Source organism: Crotalus tigris, unplaced genomic scaffold, assembly GCF_016545835.1.
Source record: "Crotalus tigris isolate CLP2741 ecotype Arizona unplaced genomic scaffold, ASM1654583v1 scf7180000018055.714482, whole genome shotgun sequence".
NCBI classification, from domain to species: domain Eukaryota; kingdom Metazoa; phylum Chordata; class Lepidosauria; order Squamata; family Viperidae; genus Crotalus; species Crotalus tigris.
Window position 1 is genome coordinate 680,083 of NW_024096798.1, and position 27,548 is coordinate 707,630.

At 43.1% G+C, this 27,548-nt stretch overlaps 1 protein-coding gene across 1 annotated transcript; it reads left to right on the plus strand.

Moving 5' to 3' along the window:
- Positions 1 to 22,649: 22,649 nt before the first annotated feature.
- LOC120309693 (cytochrome P450 2K4-like) lies at positions 22,650 to 27,347 on the plus strand. Its single transcript, XM_039347191.1, has 3 exons — positions 22,650 to 22,748; positions 26,198 to 26,339; positions 27,178 to 27,347. The coding sequence occupies exons 1-3, from the start codon at positions 22,650 to 22,652 to the stop codon at positions 27,345 to 27,347; spliced, it is 411 nt and encodes a 136-aa protein (XP_039203125.1).
- The last annotated feature ends 201 nt before the right edge of the window (positions 27,348 to 27,548 follow it).

A 27,548-nucleotide genomic window follows, 5' to 3' on the forward strand; every position in this document is an offset into this window, starting at 1 on the left:
TAAATAAATAAAATATTCCCTTGAAATTTAATCAGTGATTACAGGTAGGTCCTCAGCTTATGACCACAACTGTTGTTGCTAAGCGAGACATATGTCAAGTGAATTTTGCCCCGTTTGATAACTTTCATACCACAATTGTTAAGTGGATCATTGCAGTTGTTAAGCTAGTCACAAGGGTGTTAAATGAATCCACGTGATCCCTGGAACACTGCAACCGTCATAAATAAGAGTCAGTGGCCAAGTGTCTGAATTTGGATCACGCGACTATGGGGATGCTTCAAGGGTGATAACTGGGAAAGAGGGTCACAAGTCCCTTTTTCAGTGCCGTTGTAACTTTGAACAGTCACTAAATGAACTGTCGTAAGTTGAGGACTACCCGTACGAATACAGTTTGATTGGTTATTACTATACTCGTCTGCATTTTCATGTTCGTTGCCCACCAAGGCTCGTTGCAAACGCTGCACTGCTTTGCTTGGAGGCATAGAAAGATGCCTCCAAAATCAGGGGCCATTTAAGTAGGTAGTCCTCAATTTATGACCATTTGTTTAGCAACTGCTCAAAGTTACACCAGAGCTGAAAGAAAATCTGGTCCCTGCACTTATAATTGATCCTTGCAAGTATAACTGTTGCAGCATCTCTGTATTCATGTGATCAAAATTCTGGATGCTTGGAAACTGGCATGAACTTACGACAGTTGCAGCATCCCGGGGTCATATGATCCGCATTTGAGATCTTCCCAGCTGGCTTCCAACAAGTCAATGGGGAAAGTTGATAACTGGGGGAGTCACTTAACAACCCTGGTGATTCTCTTAATGACCACAGGAAGAAAAGCTCATAAAATTTGGCACAACTCTCTTAATTGCTGCTTTGCTCAGCTAAGGAAGCGCCCGTCCCATTTTCGATTGTAAGTGGAGGACTGGATTAATACAGGTAGTCCTTGACTTATGACCACAGTTGAGCCCAACATTTCTGTTGCTAAGTGAGACATAGGTTACGTGACTTTTGCCCCAGTTGACGACTTTTCTTGCCACCGTCGCTAAGCGAATCGCTGCAGTTGTTAAATTCGTCCCACGGTTGTTAAGTGAATCCGGCTTCCCCATGGTCTTCGCTTGTCATAAGGTCACAAAAAGTGGTCATTTATGATGCTACAACTGTCGTAAATACGAGCAGGGGGTTGGACTAGATGACCTCCAAGGTCCCTTCCAACTTTACTACTATTACTATTACTAAGTGTCTGAATTTGGATCATGTGACCATGCAGTGGTCGTAAGTGTGAAAATGGTCATAAGTCCCTTTTTTTCAATGCCGTTGAAGCTTCAAACAGTCACTAAATGAACTGTTGTAAATTGAGAACGACCTGTAATTGATTATTTTATTTTATTTTATTTAAAATGTGGCTCCCGTAATCTTTTCTTTCTCTTCTCTGCTTGTCTGACTGATATCTAATGAGTAAAAGATGTGCTCATCCAACCCAGTCTGGGATTGTAAGCCGGAATCTGTCTACAGTACTCAGACTTTAAGTCTCATGGGATTTAGAACTGCAATACTCTAGACAAGGATAAAGTGGGTTTAAATATTTTGTTATCTGATTCAGTTTGTTGCAGAAGTAAACCTGTGCTATTACTGAATGCAAAGGACTGTTTAGTGCAGTGGTTCTCAACCTGTGGGTCAGGACCCCATTTGGGGTCGAACGACCATTTCACGGGGGTGGCCAAACAACGCAGTCCGCCATTTTTTCCCCTTTTCCTTAGCTGTGCTACTCCCTTTTATTCTATTGGCTTTTGAAAGCCAATAGAATAGACTCTCTTGAATAGAGTCTAATTCTATTGGCTTTCAAAAGCCAGTAGGAATTGTCTAGGCTGTCTCTGCCCTGCTGAGTCCGCCAAAAGTCCCATTCTGCAAATGGTGCTGCACCAGTTGAGTAGTCCTTGACTTACGACCGGTTGAGTAGTCCTCGACTTACGACCGGTTGGGGGTCGCAGCATTAAAAAGGTTGAGAACCACTGGTTTAATGAAAAGGAGGATTGGGGTGACATGATAGCAGTCTTTCAGTATTTGAGAGGCTGCCACAAAGAAGGGGTGTGTGTGCATCTATTCTCCAAAGCATCAGAAGGCAGGACAAGAAGCAACAGATGGCAACTTATGAAGGAGAAAAACAACCTAGAACTAAGGAGAAATTTCCTGACAAGAAGAATAATTAACCAGTGGAACTACTTGCCTCCAGAAGTTGTGGGTGCTCCAACACTGGAGGCTTTTAAGGAGAGATTGGACAGCCAGTCCAGATTGGAATGGTATAGGGCTTCCTGCTTGAGCAGTGGGGTGGACTAGAAGACCTCCAGAGTCCCTTCCAACTCTACTATTCTGTTATTATACCGTGTTGGATGAAGCAAGCCATTCCACAATTTGTTTGTTTTTCAAATTTGGCAAGTTTAAGATGGGTGGACTTTAGTTTCACCTCAAATTATTACATCATATTTTTATTTTTTTTAAATAGGATTTGTTAATTCCATTCATTGCGCTGGAAGTGTGTGAAGCGTCAAATGTTGGTTTACTAACCACAGCCTGGGCTTGGGCAGCCTGCTAAGCCAGAGTTAAACAACATGCTAACTTTGTGTCATGTGTAAACCAGGCTTGAGGATCTGTGCCTTACTATATGCATTAAAAGGCAAAACTAAACACCAGTTTAAAAATTAAATTCACAGTTCTTCCCTCACCACTGAACTTCGACGGCCATCTTAGGAGAAAGGAGAGATGTCACATTTCCATCTCACCTCCAAGCCTGGGGACAATTCATGTAGTCCTTGACTTACAACGGTTTGTTTAGTGACCTTTCAAAGTTTACAATTGTGGGAAGTCAGGCCCCTCTCCCCGAGAAGGAAATATTAAAGAAGCAGAAAAGCATGCCCAGATTTCTTTTTTTTATTTTATTTTATTTATTTATTTATTTATTTTTTTATTGAAAATTTTTAAATTTTTACAAAAACAAATCCCCTTCCCATACCCCCCCCAACCCTACCTCACCCCCCTCCTCCCCAACCTCCCAAACCCTCCCCTAGACTTCCCAGAGCTGAGTACAGGCTTAATTGAGAAAAAAACTTAAAACACTTTTAAAACCTAAACAAATTTAAATACAATCATCATTCTATATAAACTCCCTCCAAAAACGCAAATTTAAACATTACTTTCTTTGAATATCTATAGCTATAATGTAAAATCTAATTTCTCCCTCTTTCTTTATCCTAATACAAAAAAATAAACATATAAACCTTTGTTGTACGGTCTCTGAATCTCTGGGAGATGTTGGACCTACAAAGTCTTTGGAGCAATCTTCAAGGGTGGCTCTGGGAGAAGTTAGACCTACAAAGTCTTTGGATCAATCTTCAAGGGTGGAATTGCTGCCTGAAATGGAAATTGGGAAATTTCAGTTTGAGGGGCACCAACAAGAGAGGAACGGGCAGAGGATAACTTGTACAATTTACAACTGTGAAGATCAACACAAGGAGGAATTCACTGAGGAAGTTTTACAGGTATTGGTCCCTGAGACTTGTGCAACATATAAATGTAAAGAAAAAGTAACATATAAATGTAAAGAGAAAGACCAACAGAAGAAGGAGGTTGAGGAAGTTTCACAGGTACTGATTCCTGAGCTGGTGGGTCAACCAGGACTTACAAACTCTTTGGAGCGATCTTCAAGGGCAGAATTCCACGCATTTTTTTCGATGCTTGCGGGCAAGAGAGACCGATATGGATTGTGCTTATAGTAGATGCAACTGAACTTTAGACAAGAAGTTTACTATTGAGATTGTGGGAGAAGTAAAACTTATATCGTTTTTGGAAAAAGTCTTATGTAATGTCTAAATATGTGTTTTGGGATAATAATATATTTTAGTTTTAAGTTTTAAACCTTTAATGATAATATTGTTTAAACCTGTGTTTTGAAGGGATTATAATTTGTTTATTTCAGTGAGGGGATTCTAATAAATTTGTGTTTCGAAGGGAGTATAATTTGTTTAAGTTTTAAGTAATGCTTAAATTTGGTTTTTAAATATTATTATTAATATTTCTAAGAGAAAATAATTTGCTTAATTAAATGTCTAGATTTGTTTAGGAAAGAAAGTAATGCTTAAATCTGTTTTTTTGGAGAAAGTTTATATAGAATGATGATTGTATTTAGATTTGTTTAGGATTTAAAAGTGTTTCAAGCTTTTAAATATTATTATTAATATTTTTAAGAGAAAATAATTTGTTTAACTAAATGTGTCTAGATTTGTTTAGGATTTTTAAGTTTTTTTTTTTTTTTTTTTTTGGATAGGTGAGAAGATTATGAAGATTGAAGGAAATATGTATTTACTTTAAGTTTTCTAAGAGTATTTAGTTTTAATGGCCCAGATTTCTTAATAGCCCCAAGTCTCCCTCCCCCAAGCTGAAACCAACTCTATGCAGATGTAAACCATCCAGGAAGGTTGGAAGCCCCCAGCTAGAAGATTAAGAAGACAAAGACACCCAAAATCTAAGACAGGACATAATAGGATTAACTCACAGATGCCAAAGGGCATACCCAGACTCGGGTCAGAATACATGACACAGGAAATTCAAAGCCTCAAACAGGAACAGGAAACAACTCCAAACAAAAGGCTCCAGAGGGTATAAAAACCCACTCCCTACATGTGCTCTCTCTCTTTTCTTCCAGAGCCATCTTTCTGTCTGGCTCCCCTCTTCAATAAACTGCAACCTTCTTTCTAAAGCAGTCGCCATGTTGTTTATTCCCAGCTTGGACTGAACCATGATGAAGACTTTTCCTTCAACACAATGGTACTGAAAAAACTGACCATTTTTCATACTTAACGGCCATTGCACGTCTCCATGGTCACAGGATCAAAATTCAGACGCTTGGCAACCGGCTCATATTTATGACGGTTGCAGTGTCCCGGGGGTCATGTAATCCTCTTTTGTGACCCTCTTACAATCAATGGGGAAGCCAGATTCACTTAACAACTATGTTACTAACATAGCAATTTCAGTGACTCACTTAACAACTGTGGCAAGCCAGGTCATAAAATGGGACAAGACTCACTTAACAATGGTCTCGTTTAGCAGTGGAAATTTGGGGGCCAATTTTGAACTACCGATACCGTCCCAGAGAAGAAGCTAGTACTGTAAAAAGAAAAGCAATTGCATACATCTAAAGCTTTCAACAAACAGCTTTCTGGAACTGTTTCTTGTTTAGAAGCCAGCTTAAAATTTTACATTTCCCTCAGAGCAGTCTTTAATCTTACGCCTCCCCAAGGACAGATATTTAATACAGTGCTACTAAGGCTATTTAATGCTGCTTTTCTTCAAAGAGTGATTGAATGTCTGCTAATAAAACAACGGTTGGGTGAATGATCCATCAAGGTTATTAAAATGTCTTTTTCTCTCCTCCCAGCAGATATTCACCTGGTGGTCTATATTTTTTTTTTCTGCCTTTAAAAGATCTCATGTTCCACTTCACATTGGGAGACCGCAATTTTTTGGGTTTCTGCTGCCTTTCCTGGTTTGGATTCTGCCCTTATCCAGATGTAAGATGATGCGATAACCGATCTTTTTTTTTTTTGTAAACAGCTCCAGTAAAAGAGGATTTATGTGAGTCAAATGTCATGGAACGGAGACCTTTCACCCAGCCCAGTAGAAAAATCTATCAAACTGAGGCCTTTGTCGCCAAAGTTGCGTTTCTCCAGTCACAATATACTCAGATTGTCAGGTAAAATCTGGACAGAGGCATTCGCATTGTGTACTAAGCATGGTTAGTATTAATTAGAATGTCGTAGGTCTGATTTTTGAGGTTTTTCAGCTCCATTGTTTTATTGACGTATCAGTGTTGAACAAAACCCACAGAGCAGGTCACCAAGGTAAGTGTGGTGCACAAGACAGCAGATTTTTTCTTTTCATCATAAGCAAAAAGAAAATAAAATAAGAATGGGAATAAAGAAAAGGAACAGTGGTGGGATTCAGCTGGTTCGCACTACTTCGGCAGAACCGGTAGCTAATTTTTTGTTGCCCAGGACAAGAATGGACTTCCGGAAGCGGCATCCACACAGAGAACTGGTTGTTCACCTATTTGAATCCCACCACTGGTGTGCTGGCTTTGTGGCCATGTTCACAGAATTTCAAAAAGTCTTCTGGAGACGCTGGAGATGGAGCCTAATGCATCTTGCAAAGAAAAGTTTTGCTAAACTGATGAGCTGGTTTCCATTCTCAGGGATAACGACATAAATCTGAACCTTTTAATCCAGGATATTTTTCCCTTTTGTCATTGTTGGCTTTTCTGAACTGATTTCTGCTCCTAAGCAATAATTATCTCCTAAATCTGCTCGGCTAGGATTGATTTCCAACCTTGAATTTCAGGGTGAAACCTGTAGTTATAGGTGAGCGTATATTTGAGTTGCATAGCGTGTCTTATAATGCAGAATAATTAGGGAGAAGGTGTTCCTTGATTAATTATAACTCTGACTGCATTGTACAGCATGAAAACTGATCCTTCAGATCTCAAGTCGTAGCCCAACTAAAAATCTTGTCCTTCCTAGATTGATTGGAGTTTTATAGGAAAAAAATTCCCATCAGTGTCAAATTTTCTCTGCAATAGCGGTTGCTGGAATTGGGTATGTCTAGTTTAATAAAAAGAAGGATTAGGGTTCACAAGATAGCAAAGTTCCAACATCTTGCCACAAACAAGAAGGGGTCAACCTGTTCGCCAAAGTACCTGAAGGCCGGATAAGAAGCAACGGATGGAAACCAATCAAGGAGAGAAGCAACTTAGAACTAAGGAGAAACTTCCTGACAGTTAGAACAATTAACCAGTGGAACAACCTGCCTCCAGAAGTTGTGAATGCTCCAACCCTGGAAGTTTTAAAGAAGAGACTGGACAACCATTTGTCTGAAAAGGTATAGGGTTTCTGGCTTGAGCAGGGGGTTGGACTAGATGACCTCCAAGGTCCCTTCCAATTCTGTAATTTATATTGTGCCATCAATATGTTTCTTACTCTTTGCAACCTTTTGCAAGATTTTGTCTGTGACATGAGAATATACAGCCAGACTTTAAAACGACTCTGAAGAAATAAAGCATTCAGATCTTTATTGCATAATGATTTGTAGTTCTATAAATTAGTAATAATTAAAGCTGGAAAAATTTCATACCATCGCTGTTCTGTGCATTGGTGTCATCTCACAATTGCAACTTTACTCTTACCCAGCTGATTGTGCAATCTTACAAATTGCTCTGGCAGCTTTTTTTTTTTTTTGAGCAGTTAGCCCCGAATATGGAACTAAAAATACACAAACACACATTTGAAGAGTAACTTGTCCCACCTTGAAGATGAGGCAAGGTCTTGAAGCAAAAGATTTTGCAGAAGTAAATTAGGGAAAAAAAGCATCCTTTTTTTAAACCGCATACTTTAGAAACTTCATGTGATCTTGATTCTGTCCCTCTGTTAATGCAGCCTATCACTGTGTTGGCTTTTTTGGCAGCTGCAGCACACAGCTGGCTCATGTCTAAGTGATTGTCCACCAGGACTCTGAGATCCCTCTCACAGTTGCTACTATCGAGCAAGGTACCACCTATACTATACCTGTTCATTTGGTTTTTCTTGCCTAAATGTAGAACTTTACTGTGGTGAGTTGGCAGCCAAGAGTTGTCCGAGACCCGTTTCCCTGCCCCTCCGGGAGCAAAGGAAGATCAAGGCGAAGACAGGATCCCATTTGAGGCCTGCGCTGTTGAAAGCGGCCATGTTACTGAACGATTAAGGACAGAAATTCAAGGCCATCCAAGGTTAATTCAAGGCTGTCTGCCAGTGTTGAGTGTAAATCATTGGTTGTTTCCATGTGATAGGTGATGGGCCGTTTGCTGTAAAAATGCAAAGTTGTGGCTTGAACTCAGAAGGAAGGGAGGAGGTGTGTGTCTGCAAGGCCTGTATAACACAGATAAAGGAAAAGGGAGTGTGGACAGGTGAGGCCCCTTTCAGTGTAGAAAACAGGAGTTGACTGTCAGGCACATCATAGGAGACATATTGCGAAGATAAAGAATAGGACTAAGGCAGAGTCAATGGAAGACCTGCTAAATGTCTTCCAGGATGCCTATTACCGTAGTTAACTTTTAGGAATAGGACTGAATTAGAGCCAACAGAAGACTTGTTAGATAACTTTTGAAATGTTTAAGAGTTAAGACTTAGAAATAGGGATGGCGCCAATAGAAGATCCTATAATCAGGGGTGTCAAACTCGAAACGTCACTTGATATGTTGCGACATATCACGACTTTTGTTTGCCATTGCCGCCAATGGGGTGGGCGCAGTTTTGCTATGATGCATCCGGCCCGCGGGCCGACAATTTGACACCCCTGCTTTAGATAACTTTCAGAATGCCTATTAGACCACGCTTCTTTATCCCGCCTTGAAAACCTGTAGAAAAGCTTGTTGAATCCTTTGTTCTGGGTCCTGGCATTTTGAGGGCCGGGGCCCCTTTTGCTGAAGTGCTTCAATAAAACCTGCACCTTGTGTCTGGTGTTCTTCATCCCCTGAGTTGGGGACAACACAAGCTTGCCTGAGCCTTAGGCCAAGTTTGGAGCCGAGATGGATCCCTTTGCCCAGATGGTCATCCCCACCAGGTTCTTCACCTTGTTACAATGTTGGGATGGGCAGCCTTGAATATAGTGAAGAAGGAGAACAAATATTCCCAAACCAGGATATCTGAGGATGGTCTTAGGATGTTGTAGCAGTGGACTAGGACGGACATGGAGTTCATTCAAGAGGATGGGTCCTGAAAGGCAGCTTCAGGTCATAGCAAGCCAGAAGTCACTTTCAGGCTGTGTTGGCGCTGTGCAAGCGCGAAGCATCGTCTCTGCGCCATTATCGAAGCAGGCGGAGTCCTATTTTACTCCTTGTTGTTTTTCTCCAAAGCTGTTCCTGTTTGAGTCCTTGATGGCCCAAATATTCAAGGTAGGTCCAAGCCATTGCCAAGAATGTCCACAGGGTTGATTAATTAAAATCATGTGGCTGCTGCAACAGTGCGATCAAACCCTTCCCTTGGCTTTTTTTTTATTTTTTACATGTGTGCATCAGACATACGATATACCGCTTCTCCCACTAATTGCCATGATTTGGAAAATATATTCCTGATGATGCAATGTAAAAATAGGACGTGTCATTTCTGCAGCAATAGCAAATTGCTGGCTTGTATTTCATTTATCACCACCTACATTCCAAGACCTTTCTCACAAGCCATCTTAGGAAACCCGTCATTTTATTTCTTTTGCCTAAATGAAGATCTTTGCATTTTTCTCTATTAATCTACCAATCAGAGTAGAGCTGGAAGGGACCTTGGAGGTAATAGTAATAGTAGTAAAGTTGGAAGGGACCTTGGAGGTCATCTAGTCCAACCCCCTGCTCAGACAGGAAACCCTACACCATTTCGGACAAACGGCTGTCCAGTCTCTTCTTAAAAACTTCCAGTGTTGGAGCATTTACTGCTTCTGGAGGCAGTTTGTTCCACTGGTTAATTGTTCTCACTGTCAGGAAATTTCTCCTTAGTTCTAGGTTGCTTCTCTCCTTGGTTAGTTTCCATCCATTGCTTCTTGTCCTGCCTTCAGGGGCTTTGGAGAATAGCTTAATTCCCTCTTAAGGTCCTCTAGTCCAGCCCCCTGCTCAAACAGGAGACCCTATTAACCATTTCAGACATGGCTGTCTAGTTTCTTCTTAAAAACCTCCCGTGATGGAGCACCCACAACTTCTGAACAGTCACTAAATGAACGGTTGTAAGTCAAGGACTACCCATATACGAATACTGGGAATTATAGATTTTTTTTCATTTTATTACTGTTCTTTATGCTTAACCTATTTATTGTTGTCTGTTGTTCAGTCACTAAGTCGTGTCTGATTCTTCGCGACTGTGTGGGCCACTGCACGCCAGTCCCTCCTGTCCTCCATTGTCTCCTGGACCTTCCCCAAATTCATGTTCTTTGTGTCGATGACACTATCTACCCATCTCATCCTCTTGCCATTCTCCTTTTTCCTTAAATCTTAAATCAGGGTCTTTTTCAAGGAGTGTTCGCTTTTCATGAGGTGGCCAAAGTATTTGAGCCTCAAAGATGCTTTTTCACCAGGCAACTGGACTTTCTTGCTTTTTCTTTGAAGACGTTTCGCTTCTCATTCAAGAAGCTTCTTCAGCTCTGACTGGATGGTGGGGAAATGGAAGGATTTATAATCCTTACGGATAGCTGGTCATTTGCCTTCTTTCAGAGAGTCGTTAAAGCTACCTGGAGGCTTGTCTGTGTCCTCAGGGTCACGTGAGTGTTGCAAATGGGTGTAGAGCCTTCTTGGGACCGCTGAAAGGACTGTGTGTTGTAGACTGGAGATAGATGGTTTCGTATCCCACCCCCTCTGTTCAATTTTGACATAGATAGCCTTTTTGACCCCTCTTTCAAACCAGCCATCTTCTCTGTCCAAAATGTGAACTTTGCTGTCTTCAAAAGAGCAGCCTTTGTCTTTTAAATTAAATGCAGATGGACGGCTGAATCTGATCCTGATGGGCTTGTTCTTCTATGTTGTGCCATCCGTATATGAAGTGGTTGTTTTGTTTCCTCAATAAATAAACCTCCAAGTGGCCTCAACAACTCTCTAAAAGAAGGCAAATGACCAGCTGTCTGAAAGGAGTATAAATCTTTCCATTCCCCACCATCCAGTCAGAGCGGAAGAAGCTCCTGGGATGAGAAGCGAAACATCTTCAAAGAAAAAACAAGAAAGTCCATGGGTTCAAGGAAGGTCGTAAATTGGGGCAAAACTCACTTAATAGCTTTTCTCGCTTAACAACAGAAATATTGGGCTCCATTGTGCTTGTAAGTCAAAGACTACCAGGCCATGCCAGCTTAATCTTTCACACAAGCCGCACCACTGTAAGGGAAGTCACTCAGCTAGGCACGTCATTCCTTCCATTAACCTTATAACATAATTTTCTAAATGGGATCCAAAGACACAAATGCCCTGAAGCAGAGAGGTGGAACTGGAAGCAGACTTGCCAAAGAAGGAGGGCAGATTGAAATCCTCTGTGTAGGATCCCGCCCATGGGAACAAACTCAGAAGAACAAAAGGGATTCTGCAAGCAAAGTCCCAGCACACTCTTTTGAGAAGCTGCACAGAAATGTTGGAGCTAAGCTTCATTTTCTTCTCGCTTGTGCTCTGCCTCCTGGTTGTCCAACTGGTGAGGCTGCAGTTTCAAAGAAGGCGCTATCCACCAGGGCCAACACCTCTGCCTTTCATCGGATGCTTATGGCGCCTCAAATTTCTTCGACTAAACCGGGAACACTTGAATGAGGTATGAGTTTTCTATCCCTTTCATCAGCTGATTGACACGGATCAAAGAACAAATTATTATTTGGAGAGATGCACAGATAATGAATAGAATAGAATAGAATAGAATAGAATAGAATAGAATAGAATAGAATAGAATAGAATAGAATTCAATACAGTACAATGCAGTACAACACAGTACAATACAGTACAATAAAGAGATCAACCCCGACTGCTCTTTAAAAGGCCAGATCCTGAAGTTGAAACTCAAGTACTTTGGCCACCTAATGAGAAGGAAGGACTCACTAGAGAAGGGCCTAATACTGGGAAAGATTGAGGGCAATAGAAGAAGGGGACGACAGAGAATGAGATGGCTGGATGGAGTCACTGAAGCAGTAGGTGTGAACTTAAATGGACTCCAGAAGATGGTAGAGGACAGGAAGACCTGGAGGAATGTTGTCCATGGGGTCGTGATGGGTCGGACACAACTTCGCAATTAACAACAACAGTATAATACAGTATAATACAATACAGTATAGTACAGTACAGTACAGTACAGTACAATACAATACAATACAATACAATACAATACAATACAATACGAGAGTTGGAAGGGATCTTTTATAACCCACTGCTCAGGCAGGAAACCCTGTACCATTTCAGATAAATGGTTGTCCAATCTCTTCTTAAAACTTCCAGCTTTGGAGCATTCACAACTTCTGGAGGCAGGTTGTTCCACTGGTTAATTGTTCTCACTGTTAGGAAGTCTCTCCTTTATTCTAGGTTGCTTCTCTCTTTGATTAGTTTCCGTCTATTGCTTCTTGTCCTGCCTTCTACTGCTTTGGAGAATATTGCTAAGTGACATTGTGGCTTTTGCATGGCCAAAGATTTTTGCGGTCAAATCTTTCTTTGTTTTTGTAAGACCTATTGTTTGTGCTCACCATGTCTTCTAATTGGACAAATGTTGATCTTTCTTGATAACACATTACCCAATAATAACAAAATAAATAAATAAATACATTTTTAGCTCTTCCAACAACAATATCTCTGGTCAAGGATTTTGTACACTGGAACATGTGCAGCATGTACTCTAATACGGAATGCATAAAAATGTTCATTCTTGAGGAACAATGTGAAAATTCTCAGAAGTAATCAGTCTGGAGGTAAGTGGAATGGCGATTAGCAAAATAATTGGAAGATTTGTGGAAACTTCAGATTGGTAGGTCTAAACTTAGGCAATAGAAAGAAATCAGAAAAAAATTCCAAAGACCTTAATGTGTGAGTCTCTCGGTAACCAGGCAGAGATGAGTGAGATAGGTTTGCCAAACTTAGAAGCTGCTAGAAAAACCTTATTTTTTTCTGATCAGATTGCTTGATAAAGGAAGTCCTCGACTTACAACAGTCCATTTAGTGACCTTCTAAAGTTACAATGGCAATGAAAAAAGAGACTTATGTCAGTGGTTCTCAACCTTTTTAGTGCCGTGACCCCCCAACCGGTCGTAAGTCGAGGACTACTCAACCGGTCGTAAGTCGAGGACTACTCAACTGGTGCAGCACCGTTTGCAGAATGGGACTTTTGGCGGGCTCAGCAGGACAGAGACAGCCTGGACAATTCCTATTGGCTTTTGAAAGCCAATAGAATTAGACTCTATTCAAGAGAGTCTATTCTAATGGCTTTCAAAAGCCAATAGAATAAAAGGGAGTAGCATAGTTAAGGAAAAGGGGAAAAAAATGGCGGACTGCATTGTTTGGCGACCCCCATGAAATGGTTGTTCGATCCCAAATGGGGTCCTGACCCACAGGTTGAGAACCACTGACTTATGTTTTTCAAACTTGCGATCATTACAGCATCCCCAAGGTCATGTGATCAAAATTCAGACGCTTGGCAACTGGTTCATACTTTATGACGGTTACAGTGCGCCAGGATCATGTGATCAGTTTTTGCGAGAGACAGGGCCAAACTCTCTCCCCTGTTGCCAAAAAACCACAACACGGATGTTATCTAGAGTTGAACTTGATTCGAGGGACACAAATAGCTGTATCATGACTATGCTGATAGTGTCGGGTGTTGTTTGTTGTTGTTGCTTGCTATAGGTTTTGTTGTTCTTTTGGGATGTTTCTACTGGGTTTTATTCCTTGTTAGCACCCTAGAGCGGGGTGTGTGTGTGTGTCTCCAAACTTGACAACTCTGAGATTTGTGGACTTCAACTCCCAGAATTCCTCAGCAGTCTCTGGGAATTGAAATTGGAGACCCCCATGCCCTAGACCACCTTGGCCCTTTTATGACTCATGACTTCAACTCCCAGAATTCCTGAGCCAGCCATGCTGAGAGGAAAGGGAGAGGTTTTCAAGCTGAGCCATGCTGGCTCAGGAATTCTGGGAGTTGAAGTCCACGAGTCACGAAGGGGCCATAGTTCCCCCATGCTGGCTCAGGAATTCTGGGAGTTGAAGTCCATGAGTCATAAAGTGGACCATAATTCCCCCATGCTGGCTCAGGAATTCTGGGAGTTGAAGTCCACCCATTTCCAAGTGGCCAAGGTTGAGAAATACAGACCTAAACCAGGGGTAGGCAACCTTGGCCCCTTCATGACTTGTGGACTTCAACTCCCAGAATTCCTGAGCCAGCATGGCTCAGCTTGGAAACCTCTCTCTTTCTCCTCAGCATGGCTGGCTCAGGAATTCTGGGAGTTGAAGTCTACTAGTCATAAAAGAGCCAAGGTTGTTTACCCCTGCCCTAGAGTAATGGGTTTGAGAGGGAGGAATTGAATGAACAAATGAACAAGTGAATGAATGAATGAATAAAAAAAAATAATTTCCCCAACTTGCATCTCTGATCCTCCGTATTTTTAAGATCTTTGAATATCTGCTTAACTTATTTATTTATTAAATGAATATGCTGCCCCTTTCACTATTAGTGTGACTCTGGGGTGTCTCACAACAGGATAGAAGCAAGAATGGAAAACGTTAAAAAATTTTTTTTTAAAAAAACCTTAAAATCAAGAAGGATTGGCTAAAATTAGGACCCAGTACTTGACCTTGCTTGTCAGAAGGTCGCAAAAGGGGATCACACGATCCCAGGACACTGCAACCATCATAAATAGGAGACAAGGGCCAAGTGTTTGAATTTTGTTCGTATCACCATGGGGATGCTGCAACTGTCATAAGTTGTCATGGCCCCATCGGAGCCCGGTTCGAAGGAGGAGTTGGAACTGGGACTGTCCGACAGGGATGGCATGTCTCCCTTGGCCTGTTTGGAGAGGCCAAGGGCCAAGAAAGATGGTCTCCCAGATCCTCAGGCATTGGGAGAGATGGTTGTCCAGACGGAGATCTGCCTGCCCTCATAGATGCAGGGGAGGATCGGCTGCTGACAGGCTGTAGGGCTGATAGGCAGCAGATCCCCTCTGATGAGGAACAGCTGCCTCCCCCGCTCGATCCAAGGGCACGGAGAGCGGAGCGGAGGCAAACTTAGAGAAGGGCTACAAGGCTACTCGGGAGGAGGTCGCCCCACCACTCCTCACAAGGAACATCTGGAGCGGAGTGAGTTAAGGAGAAGCCGTGGGGAGTTAGTCTTTTCCAGGAACAACTGTTCGTTTTGGCTTACACTCCGCCAGCTTTGACTTGTGCCTTTCGCCTTTTGCCTTGCCTTGCCTTGAGAACTGCCTTTTCATTTCATTTCATTTTATTTGAATGAAAATAAAATAAAATAGTCAGCAGTCTAGGCCCCGAATCTTAAAGACAGGCATCGTTGTACCCGAGTAAGAAGCGTCCTTGTGTTCTTCGTGCCTTGCGGCTCCTCGCGGTTCTGGTAAGGATCCTAACAGAATGTTTGCGCTTCACCTTTTCATCTAAAGAGTTCTTTTGGTTTGGTGGTTAAGTTGGATTTGGCTTCTCCTTGGGCTTGGTTTGCAAGATATTCTGGACATTGGTTGGACTATTATTGGAATATGGCAGGAGGTACTAAGGAGGTGGTCCCTGTGTTCTCAGAGTCAGAGGAACCTCAAGTAGAAGCAGAAGCAGTAGAACCAGACCCTTCTGTCTGGACCAGCCAGTAGTACACCCTAAAGTGATTGAGGCCAGCTAGGTGGACTGCCAGGGGACATTGTGGGATCCCAGGGAATAACAACTAGTGGAAACACCTTGTCTGGAGAATGGTGGCATAGTCCTGCAATTACTGGCATGTGAGAAGGATATGGGTCTGGGTTTGTGAAGGAAGGGCGAACTTCGTCTCAATGGTGAGAGCGACGTGTCACCGAGGAGGATGATGAAGACTGGAGTTATGCCACCGCCCCTGGGCAAACTACTATGGACTTGTTGCAGGAGCAGTTCGGGGAAGGAGCTTATCAAGACTCTTCATCCTGGCAACGTTGGGATCAGGGTGTGGAATCAACAGCCTGGTCACAGGGCGTTCCTCCTTGGCTCAGTCAACAACAGGAAGGTTCAGATTGGCGAGTCCAAAGTTAAAGTTGGACCCTAACTGTGGGGGAGTTGTTTATCAGAGAAAGGGTGGGAGTCAGGATCCTAGTCATCATATGGATAAACCATAACTAGGAGATACTGGGAAGCCTTCAGCTGCTTCGCTGACAGTTCATTCGAGGGGATCTGGAGTGGGGGTTGGGACTCAACTGGCGAGAGGACAGGATATGACAGCCTCTGGGACAAGGGCTTTGATAGGTCCTCCATCTGGGGCAGGATGGAGTACAGGACCATGGGGCCAGAGACCAGTTTGGGGTCCTCCACCCCTTAGTGTCATGTTTGACGGAAACTCAGATCGGTTAGCTCTGTTCCTTAGCCAAACTATAGGCCATATGGATAGGTATGGCCAGCTCTATCCATCCCAGTGGGCGATGGTAGGGGCTGTAACAGTGGCCCTACAGGGAGAGGCCCTAGAGTGGGTAGCTGATCTTCACACTGATCATGCCCGAGAACTGGCCAATATAGGAACATTTTTGGGTGCCCTTCATACTCGGTTTGAAGACGTGTCAAGAATTAGGCAAGCTGAGGGAGACATGCTAGAGCTCAAACAGAGAGGCAGGACGGCTGCAGATTATGTTCGGGAGTTCCGGCGGGTGGCCAATAAATTAAGAACATGGCCAGAACGCCTGTTAATACATCAGTTTAGAACTGGATTAGATAAAGATCTTAGATAAGCATGCATTTACTGAGGTATGCCTATTAAACTGCAAGAGTGGTACCAGATGGTCGTAGATCTGGACGCAGGATTGCAAGAATTGCATCCAAAACCTGATGGTCCGTTGGCTCCACAAAGGAATTTTGAACGACAGACGACCCCAGGTCCAGCACCTCATCTGCCTGTCAGGGCAGTCCGTCCTGTGTTTCGCTGCTTCCGGTGTAATCAACTGGGTCATCGGGCTGCTGAATGTCCTGAACTCCTCCCTAAAGGAAGGCCAGAACTCTCTGATAAAAGTGTACCAAGGAAACCCTTGGAGAAATCCCGAGCGGTACAACAAAAGACTAAGGGGCCTAAGATCCAAGGAGAAGGGACGGAACCTGAGGAGGGAAAACCCAGTACAAGGATCCAGTTGGTAATCTGCGACAAAGAAACGGCGGAGGATCCTATGGTAAGTGAGCCCATTCACCTATTTATCCTACCTATAGAAATCACTGATTCACATTCGGTGTGTAGGAATGAATATAATGCTCTCATAGACACAGGATGTACGCGATGTTTAATCAGTGAGCAGGTGGTGCGGCAAGCGGGCATTAAAGTAAAGCCCTTGCATACTCCAGTACGGTTTGAGCAAGTGGACGGGTCCCTACTAGGAGGTGTGCCTGCCACATATATTACTGAGCCAGTACGGATGGAGTTAGGGGATCATTGGGAAATGATACAGTTTGTGGTGATACCATCCATGACGGAAGCCATAATTTTGGGGTTGGCCTGGTTAGACAAATGGGGTCAACAATTTGGTGGGAAGGAGGGTATAGAAGAGTACGTATCAGTGTGGGTCCCCAGCCACCATCCCATGAACAGAGCAAATTAGGAAAAGAGAGTGAGACAACCCAACAAACCAGGGAGGAGGGGGATGTGGTCATTCCAATGGAGTATGTTGACCTCACAGAGGTATTTGATGAGCATGAATGCAATATGTTATCACCTCATCAGTCAACTGATTGTGCCATCAAGATAATGGAAGGGGCAAAACTCCCGAAACCCCGAATGTATGCCATGACCCCAAACAAAATGAATGAACTGAGGAGGTACATTGACAAAAATCTGGCAAGGGGTTTTATCCAACCTGCCCGGTCACAGGTCGCTGCCCCTGTGTTATTTAAAGAAAAAAAAGATGGAGGGTTACGTCTCTGTGTGGACTTTTGGGGCCTGAATGGGATATGTGTAGAAAAGTTATATCCCCTTTCCCTTATGAGGACCTCTTGGCCCATTTAACTCAAGGGTAAATATTTACCAAACTTGATTTGTGGAAGCCTATTATAGAGTACGTATTAAAAAAAGGGGATGAATGGAAGACCACATTTAATAGTCCATTAGGGAGTTTCCAGTATAAAGTAATGCCATTTGGGTAAAGGGGGCTCCTGCTGTGTTCATGTAGCTTATAAATGAGGTGTTGCATGAACATCTGTACAAAGGAGTCCTTGTGTACCTGGATGACATTCTCATTTATTTTGCAAACGAAGAAGATCATGTACAATTAGTGCAGCAAGTGCTACAAAAACTTCTCAAGGCTCGGTTATACGTAAGATTATCAAAATGCGCTTTCCATCAAGCCAAATTGGACTATCTTGGGTACAGGATATCTGGAGAGGGTGTGGAAATGGATCCTGCAAAAGTACAGGCTGTACTAGATTGGCAAGCACCATGAACACGACGTCAGTTGCAAAGCTTTCTCGGTTTTGCAAATTTTTATAGGCAATTTGTCCCATCTTTTGCTGAGATAGCTTTGTGTTTAACTGAGTTACTTCATACTAAATTGACGGGCAACAAACCACAACCACACCAACTGTTACCCTGGTCACTGCAATGCCAAAAGGCATTTGAAGCTTTAAAAGTGTTATTTTCAAGGGAACCAATTCTAAGACATCCAAATCCAGAGGACCCCTTCATAGTGCAGACAGATGCTAGTGATGTGGCAGTAGGAGCGATGCTCTTACAAAGAAGTGAAAAGGGGACATTATAACCATGTGCGTTCACCTCACGTAAGTTTACAACTGCCGAATGTAGGTGGGCGGTTTGGGAGAAGGAGGCGTTTGCTGTGAAGTGGGCATTAAGCACATGGCGCCATTTTTTAGAGGGAGCAAAAGAGGTTTTCAAGATGTGGACAGACCACAAAAACCTTGAAGCATTACAAACCCCTTGGCGATTAGCGCCAAAACATGTACGGTGGGCATTGTATTTTCAGCGGTTCCACTTCTGATTGAAATACGTACCAGGGGGAGGAATTTCCTTGCAGATGTGTTGTCACGAAAACCTCAATATAACAGCAAACGGGAGGAGGTGGTACAAGCCCTAATACCTTCCCCTGAACAATCAAAAGATATAACTGCGATAATACGGCCTATGGAAGACCTGGTACATAATTTACAAGGCGCACTTATAGCGGATCCTTGGTTAATAGCCCATCCCCATGTTTTGACTATGAGAGATGAATTAGTATGGAAGGGTAGTAGGATATATGTCCCATCATCTGTACGGGTAGAGGTGCTTCGGAGAGGCCATGATGTGAAGATGGCTGGTCATTATGGATTCCTGAAAACTCTACACCTGGTAAAAAGGCAATTCTGGTGGCCAGGTATGAAAAAAGACGTAGAAATTTATGTTTGAGAATGTTCCGTCTGTGCCACGACAAAACCCCAAGTAGGAAGGCCATCTGGTTTACTACAACAAGTATCAGACCCCTCATGTCCATGGGAAAAAATCGGTATGGATTTCATAGTTGATTTACCAGCAAGTCATGGAAATACCGTCATATGGACAGTAATAGATTTATTCTCCAAACAAGCACGCTTTATACCCTGCAAGGGGTTACCTTCGGCGACTAGCCAAATTATTTATAACCCATGTTTACAGGCTACATGGAGTACCCCGACGTATAATATCTGATAGGGGTGTACAGTTCACTGCTAGGTTCTGGAAGGAGTTCATCACATCAATTGGCTCTTCACAAGGTCTTAGTTCTGCATTTCATCCCAGCACCAATGGAGCAGCTGAACGCGCCAATGGCATGATCGAACGGTACCTACGGTGTTACGTCAATTACCAACAGATGAATTGGGCGGAGTTGATACCGTTTGCTGAGATGGCATATAATAACACCGTCCATAGTAGCACTGGGTTTACTCCCTTCCAAGTCGTACATGGAATGGAATTCGTTCCTATACCCGAATGCCCTCAGGAGGATAATAGACCACACCAACCCCACGAATGGATGCTTCAGTTCAAAGATATATGGAAAACAGTAAAGAAAGCATTGGTAAAAACAGAACAGACTTCAAAAAGACAAGCAGACAAGAAACGGAATCCACAAAAACCGTTCCAGATTGGCGACAAAGTCTACCTATCCACAAAATATTTAAAATTACGTAGACCATGTAAAAAGTTGAGTCCAAAATATATCAGGCCATTCAAAATTGAACGAGTCATCAATCAGTAACTGTACGACTACAACTCCCTTGCAACCTTGGTAAAGTGTAGCCGGTCTTCCATAGCAGTTTACTAAAACCGGTAACGAAACCATCATTTAGGCAGGCACAACAACCTCAGGGTCCGATAATAGGGAGTCATTATGAAATACGAAAGATACTTGATTCACGGTATAGGCAGACTCGATTGCAATACCTAGTGCAGTGGAGGGGCTACCCAGTGTCTGAGGCATCATGAGTAGGGGAGGCAGATGTGAATGTCCCTCGGTTAATATGTAGATACCATCGCAAGTATCCCAATAAGTCAGGGGGAAGGGGAGGTATACCACCAGCCACAACACCCAGCTAACTATATGTTTTACCCACTTCCAGGAGGACACCTGGTAGGGGGGCTGCATGTCAAGCCCTTCTGGGCTTGACACATGAAGAGGGGGGAACCAGCATGAAGTCAAGGCTTACTGTCTTGGGAATACAAGCCGGAGATCCTCCGACGGGCGTCCTGCCAGTAAAGAGGAACGGGCAGTTCTAAAGAGCTGAGACGCTTTGCCTGTGACAAACGAAGGAAGTGCATGCGCAGAAGAATTTTGAACTGCCAAGCAGCTGTTTGGCGGCTATCTGACACTCAGCTGACAGGAGGAAGCCAAAGATTTCAGAGTGTTGCAGGAGGACTTTAGGGTGTTCATGGAGAAAAGACGGAAGAGAGTAACCATTAAGTGGGGGAGAGTGCTGGTTGGGTGGTAGTAGGCGAGGTCTAGGAGGGTGAATGGGTGGGATTGGAAATCACTAGGTGAGGTTGTAATTAGTGGATAATTGGGTGAAGGGTGGGGTGAAGCTGAAAATGTATTTGAACAGCGCTGATTAAACCGTTGTACCCAAGTAAGAAGCGTCTTTGTGTTCTTCGTGCCTCGCGGCTCCTCGCGGTTCCGGTAAGGATCCTAACAGTTACGACCAGAATGGTGCTGACCCATCATGGTCATAACTTGTGTTAGTTATAAAACGGGTCGGCCACACGATTTTACACTATTTTTTGTGGCAATCATTAACCAATTCCACCATCATTAAAGCAAACGCTAGCAACATTAAGCAAAGCAATGGTTCAATTTGGGCATGATTTTGCCCAAAAAATAGAAGTAAATGCTGGGGTTTTTTTTTTAGCAAAAACATCGTAAAAGGCCATGTGGGATGCTGATGTGGCCTAATTGCTGAGCTCCCAAAGTGTGATCACATGTCTGGTGTGGTGTAAAGGATAATTGTTATGTTTGGTACTCGGTGTATATGGTGCTTTATCCTGACATTCAAGGTGAGAAAAGAATCATCAGTGCAGAGAAGAGCAACAAAGATGATTAGGGGACTACAGGCTAAAACATATGAAGAATGGTTACAAGAACTGGGCATGGCTAGTTTAGTGAAGAGAAGGACCAGGGGAGACATGATAGCAGTGTTCCAATAAGTGAGGTGCTGTCACAGAGAAGTGCCCAGTAGAGAGTGGTGCCCGGTGTCTCTGTTCCTCCCACAAAGAGATCAAAAATGTTCTGAACCAGGGTCTTTTCATCATAAGGTGATTTGGGTTGGTTTTTTGTCTGCAGAACAAGAATGGAGAAATGAATACAACAACTACAGAAGCACCAAGAAGCAGACTATGGGGGTCAATCTATTTTCCAAAGCACCTGAAGGCCAGACAAGGAACAATGGATGGGAACTGATCAAGGAGAGATTGAACCTAGAAATAAGGAGAAATTTTCTGACAATGAGAACAATCAACCAATGGAACAGCTTGCCTTCAGAACTTATAGGGGCTTTATCACCAGTAGTTTTCAAGAAGAGACTGGACTTGTCAGAAATGGTGTAGTGTCTCCTCCTTGAGCAGGGGGTTGGACTAGAAGATGAACGACAAGGTCCCTTCTAACTCATTCTATATAATTCTGGCTGATGGTATCTGCAGCATGCCCATTCTGCTTGGCCTAGTTCAGTGGTTCTCGACCTGTGGGTCGGGACCCCATTTGGGGTCGAACGACCATTTCACGGGGGTCACCAAACAATGCAGTTCACCATTTTTTTCCCCTTTTCCTTAGCTGTGCTACTCCCTTTTATTCTATTGGCTTTTGAAAGCCAATAGAATAGACTCTCTTGAATAGAGTCTAATTCTATTGGCTTTCCAAAGCCAATAGGAATGGTCCAGGCTGTCTCTGCCCTGCTGAGCCCGCCAAAAGTCCCCTTCTGCAAATGGTGCTGCACCAGTTGAGTAGTCCACAACTTACGACCGGTTGAGTAGTCCTCGACTTACGACCGGTTGGGGGTCGTGGCATTAAAAAGGTTGAGAACCACTGGCCTAGTTGGACGGGTAGAAACATTTGAAAAAAGACGATCCTTCAGGGGTGTCCAACCTTGGCAACTTTAAGACTTGTAGACTTCAACTCCCAGAATTCCTAGCCAGTATGGCTGGTGGGGAAATTCTGGGAGTTGAAGTCCACAAAACGTAAAGATGCCAAGGTTGGACATCCCTGGTCTAGATAATTCCCTCCTCCTGGGCTGAGCTTCTGCCATTAATAGACCACGGAGAGCTGAGGCCACACCTCGATGCTTATTCACTCCTAACTCTAGTCAATATGCAAAATCTTTGTTTCTCCCCAGCCAAAGTTCAAAAGGAAATTGATACCCTTCTACCACCGGGCCAGTCGATCTGTTATGAGAATCGCATACACAAATGTACACAAATGCGATGGTGCATGAAATCCAGCGCTTTAGCAACATCGTCTCGATCAGAGTGCCCAGATACTGCATAAGAGATACGATGATCCAGAAGTTTCACCTAAGAAAGGTAAATGAATTCTTGTGTTCTGGAACCTTCTTTTCTTCTCCTCACCATATTGCTAAAGGAAGCACATGCAATACAGGGAGTCATCAGTTAATGACGGTAATTGGACTGAGAACTCTGTTGTTAAGTGCGATGTCATGTGACCACATCAACTTACAATGGTGGTTCAGGCAGCTCCTGTAGTGCTCTTTAGGTGAATTCTACGCAGCCGTTAGGTGCAATATCACACAATTGCCATTTGTGACATCCTGTCAACTTTCCTACTGACTTTGTGTTAAGTTTCAAAGGACAGTATTTGCTGTTGCAGCAATTATTGCTTCTCACCTTGCCAATGAACTCGGAGGGAGAGAAAAGGATTGGAATGCAGACTTCAAAGATTAAGAAAGCAGCCTGTGAGAACCAAGGACGGTTCACCAGATGTCTGGCCAGACCCAGAGACAATTTCTCATAACAATGATTTCTCCTCTAATTGGACAACGTGACATGATCATGCTTGTTAGAAGCCAGCAGTGAAAGTTGCAAATGGCAGGACCATTGTAATTGCAAGCCGGTTGCCAAACATATGAATCATGATTAGTTGTTCCACTGGTTAATTGTTCTAATTATCAGGAAATTTCTCCTTAGTTCTAGTTTGGTTCTCTCCTTGGTTAGTTTCCATCTGTTGCTTCTTGACTTGCCTTCAGGGGCTTTGAGAAATAGCCTGACTCCCTCTTCTTTGTGATGATCCCTCAGATATTGGAACACAGCTATTATGTCACCCCTAGTCCTTCGCATGAAACTACATATCCAATTCCTGCCACCGTTCTTTATATGTTTTAGCCTCCAGTCCCCTAATTCTCTTTGTTGCTCTTCTCTGCACTCTTTCCAGAACCTCAACAACTTTTTTATATCGTGCATCCAAAACTGGATGCACTATTCCAAGTGTGGTCTCACCAAGGCCTTATAAAGTGATACTAACACTTCATGTGATCTTATTTTATTTTATTTTATCTCTCCGTCAATGCAGCCTAGGACAGCGCTGACTGTGGGAAGTGTAATGGTTGAAACTTTGAGGATCAGCCATACGTCTCCTTGTTCAGCACTGTTGCAACTTTAAGCACTTCCTGAACAAACGGTTGTTAACAGAGGACTACCTGTACTTGTATATATTCATAATCGCAGCTGGTGTTCTCCAGAAATGTCGGCTTCAATATGACCAAAAGCTGGAGCAATGCAAGAGAAGTCAAGCACACAGGGGGAAAAAAAGCAGCGATAATTTATTGGCCTTTTTTCATACCTACAAGGTCTTGCTATTCCCAAGCAACTAATAGTAGCAATAATTATCACTGTTCATTTGCATTGTGACGTGAGCTATTTCCTGACACACTTTTTCCCTTCTACAGAGCAAAGAAAATGAGAACAAGATAATAATAATAATAATAATAGTAGTAGTAGTAGTAGTAGTAGTAGTAGTAGTAGTAGTAGCAGCAGCAGTAGTAGTAGTAGTAGTAGTAGTAGTAGTAGTAGTAAAGTTGGAAGGGACCTTGGAGGTCATCTAGTCCAACCCCCTGCTCAGGCAGGAAACCCTATACCATTTCAGACAAATGGCTGTCCAATCTCTTCTTAAAAACTTCCAGTGTTGGAGCATTTACCGCTTCTGGAGGCAGGTTGTTCCACTGATTAATTGTTCTCACTGTCAGGAAATTTCTCCTTAGTTCTAGGTTGCTTCTCTCCTTGATGAGTTTCCATCCGTTGCTTCTTGTCCTGCCTTCAGGCGCTTTAGAGAAGAGCTTGACCCCCTCTTCTTTGGGGCAGCCCCTGAGATATTGGAATACTGCTATCATGTCCCCCCTCGTCCTTCTCTTCATTAAACTAGACATACCCAATTCCAGCAGTCTTTCCTTATATGCTTTAGCCTCCAGTCCCTTAATCATCTTTGTTGCTCTTCTCTGTACTCTTTCTACAGTCTCAACATCTTTTTTACATCGTGGTAACCAAAACTGGATGCAGTATTCCAAGTATGGCCTTACCAAGGCATTGTAAAGTAATATTAATACTTCACGTGATCTTGATTCTATCCCTCTGTTAATGCAGCCTTGCACTGTGTTGGCCTTTTTGGCAGCTGCAGCACACTGCTGGCTCATATTTAGGTGATTGTGCATTTGGCTTTTCTTGCCTAAATGTACAACCTTGCTTTTTTCACCACTGAATTTCATTTTGTTAGCTAGTGCACAGTGTACTTTATGTGCCCAAAGTTCCAAAGGAGGAGGTTGTGATGTGACATTGTGACCCATATTTTGTCATCCTTGGGGTTAACTATGAAGTGCGTCTGTTTCCAATGACCGTTCTTCACCCTGATTTCTCAACTAGCTTGTCAAGTTAGTCCTCATCGATCCATGTCTGAAACTAGAGTTATTCTGTGTTAATGCTGAAGCACAAACATTTAAGGACACAAAGTCTTTTCTTTCTTCGCACACACCGCAAAAAGAGATGTTTGATCTCTTTTGAGTTGAGCTCGGCTTCTGTCACTTCATAGAGACATATACATCATTTTTATGGCAACAAATCAGAAATGATTCCGCTTTACTTTCCCTCAGGATAATTTTTTTTCAACTGCCCAGCCTAAGGTTGAGCTCAGATGTCCGAAAGGCAACTGGACGTCATTGGTTTTCCTTGAAGATATTTCGCTTCTCCTCTTCTTCAGAACTGAAGAAGCTTCTTGGATAAGAAGCAAAACGTCTTCAAGGGAAAACAAACTCCAGTTGCCTTTTGAAAAAGCACTTTGGGGACAACCATGACCTGGATGACTGGGAATCTCCACAGAGGTTGAGCTCAGATAAATTTCCTGATGGTTTCTCATCCATCAGATCCAACCTGCTTCATTTTTTTAGATCAGCCAAAGTCAGCTTCAAAAATTAGGTTTATTAGGAACCTTTTCTTAATTTTTTAAAAATAATTGTTGCTTAACCTATTTGTATTTTTTTTAGAAGAGTAATCTTTAAAGCTATGAATTGAAATTTGTCACTTCGGCCTCCGTTACCAGCAGATATAACCATTTTTTTTCTTCCCTCAGCCCAGGGGTAGGCAACCTGGGCTCTTTTATGACTCAGGGACTTCAACTCCCAGAATTCCTGAGCCAGCATGGCTCAGCTTGGAAACCTCTCCCTTTCCCCTCAGATGGCTGGCTCAGGAATTCTGGGAGTTGAAGTCCACCCATCTCCGAGTGGCCAAGGTTGAGAAATACAGACCTAAACCAGGAGTAGACAACCTTGGCCCCTTCATGACTTGTGGACTTCAACTCCCAGAATTCCTGAGCCAGCATGACTCAGCTTGGAAACCTCTCCCTTTCCCCTCAGCATGGCTGGCTCTGGAATTCTGGGAGTTGAAGTCCACGAGTCATAATAGAGCCAAGGCTGCCTATCCCTGCCTTAGGGCAAAAGGCAAAACTTAAGTGCTCCTCTTCTTTTCCACAGGGCACCATCTTTATCCCGAACATGGCTTCTGCCTTGTATGATGCCAACGAGTGGGAGACACCCCTCGCCTTCAACCCAAACCATTTCCTCGACAAGGAAGGCAATTTTATCTGTCGAGAAGCATTCATCCCATTTTCTCTAGGTGCTCATTCAGCTTGTTAAAATTCCATTGAATCTTTAATGATATGCCTTGACCATTCCTGTTTTCACCCCTCAAATGCTAAATATATATTTATGTATTTAATGATGGACATATCTTCTGATTATGGGCAGCTTGAAACACAGAGCTACCATCAACATTCTTTTCGTGAATAGTAATCTGCACCAAGAGTGTTTTAAATCAGAAAAAACGATTTTGTGGTGGATTGTCAACAGGGATGTCTGTAGATTGTAGTCAAAAAAATCATGATGGCAGCCATGAAGATGCAATCAAAGCTCCACCTAGTTTGTATATTCTTCGATCATACAGCTGTGGCCACCATCTTGGTTTTTTTTTCTTAAAAAAAACGTATCTGGTGGGCTCACTGCTAGGCATACCATATCCTAGTCTTAGCTGGTTTGCAACAGTAGCCTGTTCAGTGGAGTTGCCAAATTAACACACATTGTGGATCAACTCCAGGCCAAGCACATTGTAAACTCTAATCCAGGGGTGAGGGACGATGGCCCTTTTATGACTTGTGGACTTCAACTCCCAGAATTCCTCAGCCAGCCTCCATTATGTGAGATTTAAGACAGGGGTCTTCAAACTTGGCCCTTTTATGACTTGTGGACTTGAACTCCCAGAATTCCAAAGACGGCCATGCTGGCTCAGGAATTCTGGGACTTGAAGTCCACAGGTCATAAAGGGGCCAAAGTTGCCCAATCCTTTTATGATTTGTGGACTTCCAGGTATTCTTGAGACAGCTGTGAGGACTTCAACTCCCAGAATTCCTAAGACAGCCATGCTGGTACTGATTTGTTGTTTTCCTCTCCTTTCCTAGGTCATCGAGCATGTTTGGGAGAAAATTTGGCAAAAACAGAGTTGTTCCTTTTCTTTACCAATCTTGTGCAAACTTCAATTTCCACTTGGCTGACGGATCAAAAGCTTGACGTGATCTGGGGAGGCACTCTGCATCCTCATTCCTTTGAGATCTGTGCAATTCCTCGCTAATCCACTATGCCAGGTCTGAATAGCAGCTGTGGATACTGGGACTGGGAATCCAAGTAGCTGGCTTTGTCTCCTCCAAATTTTGTCTGAAAAAAAGCATGTTTCCAGCCCTCTTTGTTGCGAAAGAAAAATGTATACAACCTAGTCTCGTTCTGCAACATGGGCTTTTGAATACTGACAGGTCAGTAACATCAGCACTGGCCT

Excerpts from the sequence above, each read along its gene's own strand:
- LOC120309693 (XM_039347191.1), top strand. The coding sequence starts at position 22,650 with ATGGTGCATGAAATCCAGCGCTTTAGCAACATCGTCTCGATCAGAGTG. Across the intron at positions 22,749-26,197 it reads AGAAGTTTCACCTAAGAAAG|GGCACCATCTTTATCCCGAA; the intron begins GTAAATGAATTC and ends TCTTTTCCACAG. Across the intron at positions 26,340-27,177 it reads ATTCATCCCATTTTCTCTAG|GTCATCGAGCATGTTTGGGA; the intron begins GTGCTCATTCAG and ends CTCCTTTCCTAG.